Source organism: Macaca nemestrina, chromosome 2, assembly GCF_043159975.1.
Source record: "Macaca nemestrina isolate mMacNem1 chromosome 2, mMacNem.hap1, whole genome shotgun sequence".
In the NCBI taxonomy this organism is placed as follows: Eukaryota; Metazoa; Chordata; class Mammalia; order Primates; family Cercopithecidae; genus Macaca; species Macaca nemestrina.
Window position 1 is genome coordinate 162561703 of NC_092126.1, and position 16073 is coordinate 162577775.

The window sequence follows — 16073 nt, forward strand, 5'->3', positions numbered from 1 at the left end:
CATTTGCTGAGGAGTGTTTTATTTCCAGTTATGTGGTAAATTTTAGAATAAGTGCATTGTGGTGCTGAGAAGAATGTATATTCTGTTGATTTGGGGTGGAGAGTTCTGTAGATGTCTGTTAGGTCCACTTGTTCCAGAGCTGAGTTCAAGTCCAGAATATCCTTGTTAATTTTCTGTCTCGTTGATATGTCTGATATTGACAGTGGGTTGTTAAAGTCTCCTACTATTATTGTGTGGGAGTCTAAGTTTCTTTGTCTGTCTCTAAGAACTTGCTTTATGAATCTGGGTGCTTCCGCATTGGGTGCATATATATATTAAGATAGTTAGCTCTTCTTGTTGCATTAATCCCTTTACTATTATGCAATGCCCTTGTTTGTCTTTTTCTGTTTGTCTTTTTTGATCTTTGGTTGTTTAAAGTCTGTTTTATCAGAGACTAGGATTGCAATTCTTTTTTTTTTTTTTTTTTGCTTTCCATTTTCTTGGTAAACATTCCTCCATTCCTTTATTTTGAGCCTATATGTGTCTTTGCACATACGATGGGTCTCCTGAATATAGCACACCAATGGGTCTCGACTCTTTATCCAATTTGCCAGTCTGTGTCTTTCAATTGGGGCATTTAGCCCATTTACATTTAAGGTTAATATTGTTATGTGTAAATTTGATCCTGTCATTATGATGCTAGTTGGTTATTCTGCCCATTAGTTGATGCAGTTTCTTCTTACTGTCAATGGTCTTTACAATTTGGTATGTTTTTGCAATGGCTAGTACCAGTTTTTTCTTTCCAAAACTCCATGGGAGATTTATGGGACTTACTTTGGAGTTATTACCCCCTTTTTTTTTTTTCCTAATTCTTCCTTTAGAATGGGTACGTTTACTTCGTGCTGATCTCACCATTGTATTTTGGAAACATATAACTTGCTTGATTTCTTAAGCTCACAGTTGGAGGAGAATCTGCCTCAGCTTTCTTCAGGAGCTCTTGTAAAGCAGGCCTGGTGGGGACAAAATATCTCAGTATTTGCTTGTCTGTAAAGGATTTTATTTCTCATTTGCTTATGAAGCTTAGTTTGGCTGGATATGAAATTCTGAGTTCAAAATTCTTTTCTTTAAGAGTGTTGAATATTGGCCCCTACTCTCTTCTGGCTTGTAAGGTTTCTGCCAAGAGATCCTCTGTTAGTCTGATGGGCTTTCCTTTGTGGGTAACCCAACGTTTCTCTCTGGCTGCCCTTAACATGTTTTCCTTCATCTCAACCTTGATGAATCTGTTGATTGTGTGTCTTGTGGTTGCTTTCTCGAGTAGTATCTTTGTGATATTCTCTCTATTTCCTGAATTTGAATGTTGCCTGTCTTGCTAGGTTGGGGAAGTTCTCCTGGATAATATCCTGAAGAGGGTTTTCCATCTTGCTTCCCTTCTCCCCATCACTTTCAGGTACACCAATCAAACATAGGTTTGGTCTTTTCACATAGTCCCATATTACTTGGAGGCATTGTTCATTCCTTTTCATTCTTTTTGCTCTAATCCTGTCTTCACACTTTATTTCATTAAGTTGATCTTCAATCTCTGATATCCTTTCTTCTGCTTGATTGATTTGGCTATTTATACTTGTGTATGCTTCACGTACTGTGTTTTTCAGCTCCATCAAGTTATTTATCTTCTTCTCTATACTGGTTATTCTAGTTAGTGTTCCTTTAACCTTTTTTCAAGGTTCTTAGCTTCTTTGCATTGGGTTACAACATATTCCTTTATTTTAGCTCAAAGGAGTTTGTTATTACCCGCCTTGTGAAGCCTACTTCTGTCAATTTGCCAAACTCATTCTCCACTCAGTTTTGTTCCACTGCTGGTGAGGAGTTGTGATCATTTGGAGGAGAATAGGCTTTCTGGTTTTTGGAATTTTCATAGTTTTGCGCTGGTTTTTTCCTCATGTTCGTGGATTTATCTACCACTGGTCTTTGATGTTGGTGACCTTCAGATGGGGTTTTTGTGTGAATGTCCTTTTCGTTGATGTTGATGTTATTCCTTTCTGTTTGTTAGTTTTCCTTTTAACAGTCAGGTCCCTCTGCTGCAGGTCTGCTGGAGTTTGCTGGGGGGGTCCACTCCAGACCCTGTTGCCTGGGTATCACTAGTGGAGGCTGCAGAACAGCAAAGATTGCTGCCGGTTCCTTCCTTGGAAGCTTTGTCCCAGAGGGACAGCCGCCAGATGCCAGTTGGAGCTCTCCTGTACAAGGTGTCTGTCAACCCATGCGGGCTAGTGTCTCCCAGTCAAGAGGTACGCGGGTCAAGGATTCACTTGAGGAGGCAGTCTGTCCCTTAGTGGAGCTCAAGCGCTGTGCTGGGAGATACACTTCTCTCTTCAGAGTCAGCAGGCAGGAACGTTTAACTCTGCTGAAACTGCGCCCACAGCCGCCCCTTCCCCCAGGTGCTCTGTCCCAGGGAGATGGGAGTTTTATGGGACTTACTTTGGAGCTATTACCCCTTTTTTGTTTCCTAATTCTTCCTTTCAGAATGGGTATATTTACCTTGTGCTGATCCCACCATTGTATTCTGGAAACATATAACTTGTTTGATTTCATAAACTCACAGTTGGAGAAGAATCTGCCTCAGAATGAATCATACCTTGACTCTCACCCATATATGATTCAGGCGACTTTGTGTTTTTTTTTTTTTTTTTGAGATGGAGTTTCGCTCTGTCACCTAGGCTGGAGTGCTATGGCGCAATCTCAACTCACTGCAACCTCTCCCTCCTGGATTCAAGCGATTCTCAGTATCTCTAGTAGCAGGGATTACAGGCACGTGCCACCAAGCACAGCTAATTTTTACAATTTTAGTAGAGATGGAGTTTCACCATGTTGGCCAGGCTGGTCTTGAACTCCTGACCTCAGGTGATCCACCTGCCCTGGCCTCCCAAAGTGCTGAGATTACAGGTGTGAGCCACTACATCCAGCCCAGATGATATTTTGATGAGACTTTGAACATGAAACTTTTGAGTTAATGCTAAAATGTTTTAAGACTTTTTGGAGCTATTAGAATCAAATGAATGTATTTTAAATATGAGAAGGACACAAATTTTGGGAAGCAGGTTCACAATGTTGTGGTCTGAATTTTTGTGTTTCCCCAAATTCAGACCATCTAATCCCCAAGGTGATGGTATTAAGAGTTGGGGCCTTGGGAAGGTAATTAGGTCTTTGGGAGGTCTCCGCTATTCTTAATGGAATTCATTTTCTCATAAAAGAAGTCTGAGGGAATTTGTTCACTGCTTCTACCAAGTGCAAACAAAGCTAGAAGGTGCTATCTTTGAAGCACAGAGCAAAGCAGAGAGCTAGACACTCAATCTCCTGAGACCTTGATTTTGGACTTTCCAGTCTCCAGAACTGTGAGCAATAAATCCTGGTTGTTACAAATTACCCATTTGTAAGATATCTTTTTAAGCAGCCCAAATAGACTAAGACACTTCTCTTGTTTTTTCCTCAAAGACAAAGCTTCTAACATTTCACCATAGAGCATATTTGCTAAAATGTATCAGATTAAGAAAAATTCCTTCCATTTTAGCTATTAGTTTCTTTTGAAGTCATAAATGGATATTTAATTTTATCAGATGTTTCTGTTTTTTGCATTCCTGACCATCCTATAGTTTTTCTACTTTATTCGTTAATGTGATGAATTACACTGATTCATTTAAAATGTTTAAAAACCTTGAATTCCTGGTGTAAACCAAACTTGGTTATGATATGTTACCTTTTTTAATTGCTAGAGTATCTATATTTTGGTTGGGATTTTAAAACTATGTTCATAAATGATATAGACTTACAACTTTCTCTTTTTGTAATGCCCTTTTCAAGTTTTTGCATCAAGTTTTGTTGGCCTCATAAAATGAGATGAACATGATTTCATCTTTAATAATTCTTAGGAACATTTAATGTAATACTTGTACAATTTCTTTCTTTAAAACTTGGTGGAATTTACTCTAGTAGCCACATGAGCTAGGATTTTGGCAGTGGAGGCTCTCTATGAGATAGATGTCCAAGCTGTTATTTTCAAACAAGTACAAGTTATACAGAAGTTCTGTAATAACTTTCACCTCCACAGTTCCCTTATGAGGGAAAGTATTTTTTATCTGATGTATTCTAACAACCTTCAGCTTCTGAACCAGGTGATACATCTTTATAGTCTCTGAATTCTGAAGTCTCCTTGTCTTTACAGGTCAACCTCTAGAGAAAGGAACTCAGAAGATGGCTTGAGCTCATCTATCTTTCATGGTAATTACTTGGGCTAGAGAATAATCATATATTCTTACCATATCAAATAATGAAACAATAGGCTGTCCCACAGTCCATTCCTCCTCTCCCATCATCCATCAACTGTTGTTGCCAGCTTTCCCATCAAATAATATTCTAGTCAAGAAGCAAGCACTATGTTCACATATATCCTCCACACCCCCCCGAAGAAAACTCCAGGTACTCAAAGATAAGACTGTTTTCCATGGACTCCTTACTGATGGTTTCAAGGCATTCTCTTGAAGCTTATAAGACTCAGCTTAGGAAGTACAGACATAAAAGTGAAATATATAAGGTAATATATTATTTGATAAAAGTTGATTCCAAATAAGCACAGAAAGATGAACTATTCAGGAAATGGTCTTGGCACAATTCTTACTCATCAGGAAAAATATAGTTTAATACTTATTTCATATCTTATACTTAAAAAATTCCAGATAGATTAAAGCTTTAAACATCTAAAAGAAACAAAAACCATATTAGAGAGAACATAATAATTTTTTTGTTTTTATTACATTTTTATTATTATCTTGAAGTGAGGAAGGACTTTTTAAATAAGACAGAAATTCAGAGCCATAAAAGATAACAAAAAATAGAATTGCAAAAAATTCTTTAAAATATAAACCATCTTAAACAAAGTCATAAAGCAAACAAAAGCATGGAAGATCACTGCAAATTACACTATAGAGAAAGCTAACTTCCCTAATATGTAAACAGTTTTCACAAATCTCTATGAAGGCCAACAACTTTACAAACAAATGGACAAAGAATAGAAACAGAATGTCACAAAACAGGAAAAGATGTTCAATTTCACTTAAGATATAAGAAAATTTTACTGATATTATAATAACACACTACTCTTTACTTAACAAACTGACCAGGATGGAAAGTTTGATTATACATTGTTGTAGGAAAGGTTGTAGGAAAGTAGACATTCTAAACATTGTTGTTGGGAGTATAGTTTGACACAACCTCTATGGAGGGCTACAACCTAGAAATAAGGATTAACTGAAATTAAATTAGACTTTAATGGGAATAAAACCCAACTTTCAAAGACCTGATGTCTGCTTGAATTATGTTGTTCTCACCTTTCAGTAGTTTTTTAACCTAGACTGCCAGAGGAAATGCAGATACTTTCTGGAGGAAAATATCATCTAGAACTTCAAATTATAATATTCATTTCTCAATTTATAAAAAACAGAAACAACTAAGAAAAAAACCATACAAACTGGCATACATGAACATAATATAATGTAACCCAAAACTAAGAAATGTAATAGACTGGATACCAAATATGGAAATGTCAAACACATATTTAAAGTAACACATTTTAAAGTTATATATTCAGTACATTCAAATAAATAAAGAAAAGAGTGGTAATTTAGGAAGAGAACAGGATGTTTTAAAATAATCAAATGTAAGGTCTAGAACTGAAAAATAATACCATCAGATTAGACACAATTGAAGAGGGAGTTAGTGAACTCGAAAGGATAAGTCAAAAGAAAGTGAAATATAAAGAGAAAAAAAAAGAATATAAAAACAAACAATAAAGTATAAGTGTAATAAAATCCTAACAATCTCCAACTAACATCAAAATTGGGAACACTATCACAGGTTTGACTTCAGGAAAGAACAAAAAACCACAATGTGAATTTAAATTATTTTTCTTATATATTGTTTAATTTAATAAAAATCTAGGTGAGGGCTTCTTTTCATTTTTAGGACTTGAGCAGGGAACATCTAAAAAATCAAACATATTAGCTAAATAATACATATCAGAAAAAAGTTTAATTACTTACATTCCATATGCTGAGCTTACAGCAAGACTAGTAATCTGTTGTGGAGGTTCACCATCTACCCATACCAACTGAATAACAAGTTCTGCTTGATATCCTGGAGGCATTCGCACTGGCCGTGTCTTAACACTTTAAGAGCAAAAACAATCCTATTATACACAGTTTAAATAAACATGGTCAAACTTATCTTGAGAATTTACATAGAATCATGCTACAGAAATATACAACACAGGCATTGCAGGCAGCATGGAGATGGACGGTGTCTTCTAGCTTTCTCAAAATGCACTGAGTCCTTTATGATTACTTAGTTATTTCTTTATGTGGCTTTTCAGTCAGTTAGGTCCGCAACTTCAACTGGCCTTTAACATTTCAATTTTTTATTTTGAGAATATTATTTTAAGTTATTTTTATTATGTAATTATTTTTCTAATGTAATATATGTTACATATATATCAGTTATAAAGCATAACAATAAAACAAATGACCATTAACCTACCCTCCAGTATACATATCTAGCATCTGAATTCTTATTTTCCTTTAAATCTAATATCCTTCTTTCATACTTTCCAACCAACCAATTATCAAATACTGTTGATGCTACTTTCAAAAAATATATCCATGAGCTAAAATTTTATGATGATGTTTCCTCTTTGTAGATTTTCCTCCCAGTAATATTTGCTCATATTTCCTTCTTTTTATGTGCTTCAAAAGAAAAGTTTTGAGAGGACAATCAATGATTACAAATGTATAGCATCTGCTAATTGTATGAATTTTGCTCCTAAAATCTTATCTCTAAATTTTCCATAAGCATATTTGTAAGAAATGGGAAAACTAGTTGTCTAAAGTTTTTTGAGTGGCAAATGTAGATATGCAGCTCAAAGAAATTCCCTGCTTAGGCTTAATTCTCCAGCCGGCTAATACTAGAAATATTTGGTTTGATGGTATAGAAGCAGTAAGTAGTAATTTATACTCTACTACTAAAAATCATAAAAACAATAAAATATTACCATGGGCTTGTTAACTTTAGGTTTTATTGAACATGATGTAAATCTTTGTTTAGTTTATTAATAAATAACAGTTTTAAAAAAGAAAGATTATGCAATATACTAGCAATAATGAGAGAAATCCTTTTTTCTAACATAGAACTCTTGTAGTAGATAGTAAACTTGGTTTTCTTTTTGGTTCCAAGAAAGCTAAATAAATTACATAAACATACTTTTAAAAATTATCATTATTATTTTTTTTGGAGACAGGGTCTTACTGTCACCCAGGCTGGAGTACAGTGGCAGGACCACAGCTCACTGTAACCTTAAACTCCTGGGCTAAAGTGATTCTCCCGCCTCAGCCTCCCTAGTAGCTGGGACTACAGGCGTGTACCATCACACCCAGTTAATTTTTAAACTTTTTGTAGATACAAGGTCTTGCTATGTTGCCCAGGCTGGTCTCGAACTCCTAGCGTCAAGCATTCCTCCCACCTCAGCCTCCCAAAGTGTTGGGAATACAGGCGTGAGCCATCACACCCCATAAATATACTTTTTCAGTTGGAAACTACCAAGCAAGTGGCCAAGTTTCTGCCCTGCCAAACTTCCTATTCTATCAAAGCCATGTTTTCTTTAGAGTCCTTCTGGGAAGGAAATATATAAATAAGTAAATGAAGGATGAAAATATTATGCCCTCTTCACGGATTTTCAAAAAAAAAGACCAGGTTAACCCCTGAAGAATTGTAGATCACTTGACAACAACTTGATAATTAGAGAAAATTAATTTTATTTGTCACAATTTCAAAGACATATGATTCATATATAAAACTGTTTTAAAATTTGGTAGAAACTCTTACTTGAGGCATGGGATACTGTCCTTTGTTACTCCTTCACTAGCAACAGTGTTAGTGCTCCCAGAAAGACTCCCTGAAGAAGGAAGCTGGGCTGAGAGATCTGGAAACGGAGGACTTGTTTCTGGTTCAGGGGTAATAATATCTTCAACATCATACTGAAGTCGTACCTCTAATGACTTAAAAAAATCAAGTTTAAATTTAATCTAAGCCACAATAATAATCATCATTAATTTAATCTAAGTCATAATAAATAATCACATTAAAATACCTGATAACTTTTTAGGAATCATTCACACAGTTTTTTTCAAATTAATAAGTTCAATACTACTTATAGTAAAGTTGAGCAGTATCTCATACTAAATCAAATAGTTAATTATATGGAATATTCAATGGCAATCACAAAAAATGTAAATTTTTAAACTTCAGAATTAAAAGAAAAATAACTCAGTGAAGATAAGTTTTTATATAATAAATATATTTTACGATATAGTATAAATTACAATTTGATATGTGATAAAATAAAATGAGAAGTTGGTTATGGTTATTCCAATGAAAGAAATTAAACTTTTTTCATATACACACACAAACATGTATGTGTGTGTGTATTGTGTATGTTTGTGTGTGTATAAAAAAATTGTTTAAAGTATTTAGTATAAAAAACTTTCATTGCATTTTTAACTTTGCATTAATTCACTAAAAATTTTCCAGTAGAAATTCCATATTTTTGGTTGGTTGTTTCATTACCTTGGCTTTTGTTTAATTTAATTAGTTGATCAGAATTACTTGATAAAAAGCATATAACAATTTATATAGGAATAAAAAGGTGACCTAAAAACCTTTTTTAAACTAAAAAAGTTTTAAAACTAAATACTTTATGAATGCATAAAATACATTAAATGATTTAATTAGAGATGATTTTATAACACATATTTGCCTTACAATGTAAAAGTGAGCATTTTTGAGATTGAAAACAATTACTTACAAAAATGTCATTATGGGAATATTACCAAAATTATTGTCATAATTATTTTAAAACTATAGAAAAACCTCTGGTGGTGACAATACAGTTACCAATTATTGAGTGCTCACTACAGTAAGGACACTATTATAATGTCTTTATACAATCCTCACAAGAACCCTATGAAATTGGTATCTGTATTTCAAGTTTATTTTCCCATTTTATTTACACAGGGAATTATACACATGATGAAACTGAATCATAGCTACATTCTACTGCTGACTTATGACTTGCTCAGAGTCACACAGATATTTAATGGGAAAGCCAGAATTAAAACGTAGGTTTATCTGACTCCAAAGCCTTGGCTTTTAGCTACTATATAATAAAAGGGTGATATTAATTTTAGCTGTTGAGGTAAAAACACTTACACACAGGCCTATAGTAAATAATCTTTATATTCTGGTAAAAGGGGCAAGGTAGAGAAGGACAATTGTTTATAGGTGGCTTCATTTAGAATTAATTTATCCCATAAAATCATTATTCTTTTGAATAAGTGAAGTATTCATTGATTTAAAAATTAAGATTAGGTAAGGTTGCCCCGCAGTTAGATCCACCCCATAAAAATGTTGCTACACAGAAAATCATTAAAAATAACCTTATTGTAGCTGAGAAATAATCATGTATGGCAAACAGTTGATGAGAAAATACAAATCAGATAAACTTAAAAATTAATAAAAGTATAGAACAAAGAAAGCCTGCATTAATTTGATTTTTATGCAAAATCAATAACTACAGGTATAAAACCTATACATTTTATTAGTATATATAGAAGAATATATAGGTATATATTCCACAATATATACATATTTCAAACCATCATGTTGTAGAGTTGACTTATTTTGGCCAGGTAGCTACGACTCACATAAAATCAAAGAGAAAAATGAGAAAATTGTGACATGTTTAATTTGTAACAAGATTAACTTAAAATACTAAGCTTGTTTTGACATTGAAAAAAACATCAAGGTTTGATAGAGAATTGTTTTGGCCTTTTAAGCCAAACCATTTATTTTTATGTTATAGTAAGTAACAATAATAATTTAAAATCCTGCGAATTGTATTACTGACCACATAGTGCACACTTCATGGAAGCTATACCAAGTAGTAGTCAAATCTATGATAATAGCTTTCTTTTAATAACTGTAAAAGTGAAAGTTAAATTTTAAATAACTTACCACTATTTCTGTTGTAATTTCATGTCTGCTGAATTTATAAATTATGACATATGCAGAGACTCCTGATACACAGAATATTCTGCTCTCTGGACACCAGTAAATCATCTGAATGGCAAATGGGTCTTCCTCTACAATTTCACATGTTTGTTTTCCTTCTCCGACCTTCTGTTTTTCAAACACTTTTGAAGTTTTTAGCTTGTACAGCATCTGCAGAGTTACTATAAGACATCGAAGCACAGTTATCTTCTAATTTAAACTTAATTCTTAGATGTTATTAAAGCTTTACCAATATATTTGTTAAACCACAAAAGTAAACCTAAGTAGACAAAGTGAATTACATTTATCTAGTAAGCATTTAATGCCACGCTTTCATATAGTACAGTAGCTAAAGGGAGACTACAGGGAAAAAATAAACATTCCTTGAATATATACTACATACCAAAGAATATATAGTTGCTTTCTTGAGTCATTCTCAGAAAAGTCTCATGAAGGAAGTATTTTAATCATTATTTATTGATGAAAATATTGGGGATCAGAAAGTCTAAAATGGGAATATTGAAAATAATTCTTCCCTAGCAGAGACTCCTTAATTCTTTATCTCAGTTTTCCCCTTTCATTGCTAGATGAGAGGGTGATGGTATTCCTAGAGGGTTTACTCCTCTCAACAAATTTTTATACACTCCTTGAGATAAGAAATATTGTAATTTACCAGTTAGCAATATTGGGAGTCCAAGAATCTGTAACTATTTAAGAAGGGATCTTTTCTGAGTGGCTCTGTGTCAAGAAAGGGTCAGATATAATCTCCTAAATTGTGTTTGTGAACTGTTTTCAAGAATATTTGGGGGAATATTTTTCCATTGGAGACCAGATGATAATAACTCTATAAAAGAACTATGATTCTACAAAGGATCCTTGAGTAAAGTTTTAAATATGAGTCCTGTGAAAAGTGCATCACCTGAATCTAATAATGAGAAACATTAGTCAAAACCAGACTGAAGGAGATTATATAAAATAATTGGCCTGAACTCCTCAAAAACCTCTATGTCATGAAATGAAGACTCAGGAACTTTTCCAGATTTTTTAAAACTCAGAACATACAATGACTAAATGCAAAAATAATCCTGGAATTTTTTGTTGTAAAGAATATTAATCTGCGGCCGGGCGCGGTGGTTCACACCTGTAATCCCAGCACTGTGGCAGGTCGAGGCAGGCGGATCACCAAGTCAGGATATCGAGGCCATCCCGGCTAACGTGGTGAAACCCCGTCTCTACTAAAAACACACACAAAAAAATAGCCGGGCGTGGTGGTGGGCGCCTGTGGTCCCAGCTACTTTAGTCAGGAGGTTGAGGCAGGTGAATGGCGGGAACCCAGTGGGCAGAGCTTGCAGTGAGCCAAGATTGTGCCACTGCACTTCAGCCTGGGCAACACAGCGAGACTCTGTCTAATAAATAAATAAACAAATATATATACACACACACATATACATACATATATATACATGTATGTATATATATGTGTGTGTGTGTGTATTTGCAAAAGCTGAATAAAATCCGCAGATTAGATAATAGTGTTGTGTCAGTGTTAATCTACTGGTTTTGATGACTAAAGTCTGGTTATGTAAGCGAATGTTTGTAGGAAATACACACTGAAGTATTTAGGGGTATGTAATGTGTCTCCAACTTACTCTCAAATGGATAAGAAAAAAAGCTATATGTATATATGTACATGTGTGTGAGAGAAAAATGTGAGGAGGAAAGAGAGAAAGAGTAAGAGAGAGAGCCGGGGAGAGGGAAAGAATATTTGGAGAATCTGGTTGAGAGGTACAAAACATTTCATAGTACTTTTTTTTTGCAAGTTTTTGTAAGCTTGAAATATGTCAAGCTAAAATAGATTTTTTAAAAAATGGGCAAAGGATTGTATTGGGTGCTATAGCCTGGCTTCTGAGGTCAGGATATCATTTCTATGATTATTTATGTTACATGACAACAGTAAAATGATGTTGCAGACATCATTAAGGTCCCTCATTAGTTGACTTCGAGTTAATCAACAAAGAGCTTATTCTTAACAAGCCAAACCTAATCAGATGGCCCCCTTAAAAGAGGGACTGAGGCCCTCCCTGAAGGTAAAGAGACACTCTCTCTTGCTAGCTTTGAAGTAGCAAGCTACCATGAGCTCTGAATGTGCAAGAAAATGAAGTCTGCCAACAATGACATAAGCTTGGAAGAGAACCTTGAGTCTCATGAAGCCGCAACCCCAGCCAACACCTTGATTACAGCCTTGTGAGACCCCGAGCAGAGGACCTAGCTAAGGTATAATCAAATTCCTAACCCACAGAAACAGTGAGATGACAAATGGGTATTGTTTTAAGCTGTTAAATTGTGGTAATTTATTACTCAGCAATAGAAAACTAAGATACATAATAATATAAACTCAGTTATTCAAATTCATTTTGCTTTCTGTATTAGACAGTGTTTCACAAAGTTAGCGAACCAAGTGATTTTTTTTAGACATCCATTAAGTTGGAGATTGACCTTGATTACAGTAAAAATATTAAACATGCTGCCATCATTTGCAATTTATATTCTAAATGTGATAAAATATTTATTTAAAAACTACCTTCTCAAAATATTATTATGCATGCTTAATGGTGTTATTCACTCTAATAATTAAAGTGTTAAAGTGTTCTCTACATTTAATTTAATTTAATTAATTTATTTATTTTATTTATTATTGTTATTTTGTTTGGAGACGGAGTCTTGCTCTGTCACCCAGGCTGGAGTGCAGTGATTTGATCTAGGCTCAGTGCAACCTCTGCCTCCCGGGTTCCAGCAATTCTCCTGTCTCAGCCTCCCAAGTAGCTGGGACTATAGGTGCATGCCACCACACCCGGCTAATTTATATATATATTTTTTCTTTTAGTAGAGATGGGATTTCACTGTGTTGCCCAGGCTGGTTTCGAGCTCCTGAGCTCAGGCAATCCGCCTGCCTAGGCCTCCCAAGGTGCTAGGATTACAGATGTGAGTTACCACGCCCGGTCCTCCACATTTTAAAAGCCAAAAAGTGACTGAGGCGGTGGGAAAGGAGCATTGGCATCACTATGCAATGAATTTTGTTCCAGGAACAAACTCAAAGATTCATCAACAGAAAGTCTGTTGCCCTTTGAAGTTTCTCTTTAGGCACTTGCTTTTTATTATGTGAAATCAGAAGGGGACTTTAGAATGCGTGAGTTTAGATCTTTTAATGCTCTTCTCTTGCTGATAGTTTGTTTGCTTGTTCAAGGGACTCTACCTTGTGGGCTAAGAATATTGTCAATATTCAACCTTCTTCCTCTGCTTGTGTGTTTATTGTAGTCTTCCTCAGAAGCTATTCATTTCTACAGCTTCAAACATCACTTTTATGCTGCTTCTTCATTGGTTTCCATTTCTGACTTTTCTCCCTACCTGCTGGATATTTTTACTTGAATTTTCTGGTTTTACTAAAAAATTCAAAGCTCTCTTATATTCCTTCTTTCCAAAAGAGTTACCTACATCTTCCTGGTTACTCATATGCAGAAACTTAGAGTCACTGTTAACTTGTTCTTCACTCCTATTCCTGTCAAAAGTTAACTATCTTCCAAAACTCACACTAAATGTTAACTCCATCAAAATACCTTTCCTGGATCTACCAGGTCTCAATAAGGCTCTCTCATTTCTGATCTAAATAATCTGCATTTAGAGTTCTTATATTGCTTTCCCTATAGTTATATATGTGCATTTCTTTACCTTTTCTAATGACCACAATTTTTCTGGAAGGGTATATGTGAGTATAATGAAGTCTTAAGTATCTTTGCATGACCTTCAACATTGAGCAGAGTACCTTATTTATTCTTTAAGTTACATAATTCTCAAGAATTTAAAAAGAGTTCTTACAGTTATCAAATCATTTGATCTTTGCAGGATGTGGTAGATGAGTGGGGAAGAAAAGAGAAGACTGGAGGGATATAAGCACTTGGCGAAGACCACACAGGTAGGACGTGAAGGAAATTCCTTGAACAGAGTTAATCTGACAAAGTTTGGTACTTTTTCTGATGTATCATGCCTCTTGTGGATATAACGGGTTGCTGACAAAGAGTGACTTAGTCTTGTTTACCTTATATTACAGAAGAGAAGTAAAGTAGAGATAATACTTTCAACTGATCTAACAATGTAGGTAGTGGATTTTTGTAACACAGCCACATATGTATGCTAAAAATATATCTGAAATTTTAATTGCCCAAACTAAAAAGTGGTAGTTGGCTATAAGTAAATACTAACCAATTGGTTTCTGTTGTACAGAAACTTGAAACTTACTTGCAGAAGCATCCCAAAATTTTATTGATCCATCTGCATGACTAGATGAGAAATAAATTAGCATTAATTAAAGTATACTAAATAAAAATAATAATCACTCCAAATGTACAGAAACTTGAGTTACTGTTGATACAATTTTGATTCAAAAATACCACGTTAATGAAAACTAATGTATGCTAAACTATTTCTAAGCTTAAAACAATGGTTCATTTCTCAAACAATATACTAAAATCTAAAGATTAGAAAAAGAACAATAATTCCTTAGACTTTACTGTAAAAAGATTATATGTGTAATGGAGAGCAATGAAACATGGCCCGTGGAAAGTGAACAACATATTTTCATGTAAAATTATTTATATTCAATAAAATGATAATTTTGATATTAATATAAATATGAATTGAATATCATAGTAAAATTGAAGTTAAGTTTCAAAATATAAAAGCAAATCACCAAATGTATCTAGAGTTGCATCATTATTTGGTAATAATCAAATGTCAATTCTATAAAAACTCATCAAGAAAATAGAAGAAGATATAATACTTCCCAACACTTTTGATGAAGTCAGCATTACTCTGACACCAAACCCACACAAAAACATTACAATAAAAGAAAATTACAAACCGATATTCTTCATGAGAATAGGCATAAAAACTGTCAACAAAATATTGGCAATGCAAATCAAGTAATATATAGAAAGGATAGTACATAATGACTAAGTGGGTTTTCTTAGGAATGTAAGACAAACACTTAAAGAATCAACTACCATATTAAAATTCACCATATTGACAGATTACAAAAGAAAATCCATATTGTTATCTCAATAAATGCAGAAAAAGCATTTGACAAGATTTATCATCCATTCCTAAAAAAACTTTCAGTAAACTGGGAACAGAGGAAATTTCTATAACCAGATAAAAGGTGTGTAGGAACAACCTACAGATATCTCCTAACATACATAATAATGAAAGATTGAATGTTTTCCCCTAAGATCAGGAACAAAGCAAAAAAATGTTCACTCTCACCATTCTTATTCAACATCTTATTGGAGGTGTTAAGCACTGAAATAGGGAAGAAAAAGAAATAAAAGGCATACAGACTAAAAGGGAAGAAATAAAATTATTTCTATTTGCAGATTTTATGGCTATGTAGAAAATCCCAGAGATTCTACACAAAGGATACTGGAACTCATAAATGATTAGCACAATTATAAGACACAATATCAATATACAAAAATCAATTGTATTTCCATGGAATAGCAATAGACATTTGGAAATAACAAAATAGTACCACTTACGACAGTGCCAAAACCAAGAAATAGATAAAATCTAACACAGTTTGTGCCAGATCTGTATGCTGAAAATTGTAAGATGTTGACCAAAAAATAAGGCATTAATAAAAGGAGATATATGTTATTGATAATTGTATCACGTATTAGATGTTTGTTCCCCTAAATGGCATATACATTCAGTGTAACCACAATTAAAATATGGTAAAACAATTTTTTGTAGAAATAAACAAACTGATGGTCATACTGCCCAAAGCAATGTGCAGATTCATCACTATTCCTATCAAACTACCAGCATCATTCCTCACAGAAGTAGAAAAAAAACTATTCTAAAATTCTTATGAAACCAAAAAAGAGCCTGAATAGCCA

General features: G+C 34.0%; 1 protein-coding gene across 5 annotated transcripts in view; it reads right to left on the bottom strand.

Annotated features, from left to right (window-relative positions):
• LOC105470313 (syntaxin binding protein 5L) overlaps nucleotides 1–16073 on the bottom strand; it is a 493614-nt gene that overhangs the window by 154738 nt on the left and 322803 nt on the right. For 3 of the 5 annotated variants that reach the window (XM_011722169.2, XM_011722171.2, XM_011722173.2), the window contains 4 exons: nucleotides 14383–14459; nucleotides 10090–10307; nucleotides 7903–8075; nucleotides 6069–6194 (listed from right to left, as the gene is read on the bottom strand). In XM_011722169.2, the coding sequence (XP_011720471.1) occupies nucleotides 6069–6194; nucleotides 7903–8075; nucleotides 10090–10307; nucleotides 14383–14459 (594 nt within the window). The remainder of the gene's footprint in view (nucleotides 1–6068; nucleotides 6195–7902; nucleotides 8076–10089; nucleotides 10308–14382; nucleotides 14460–16073) is intronic. The other 2 variants (XM_011722172.2, XM_011722170.2) reach the window with 1 other exon arrangement.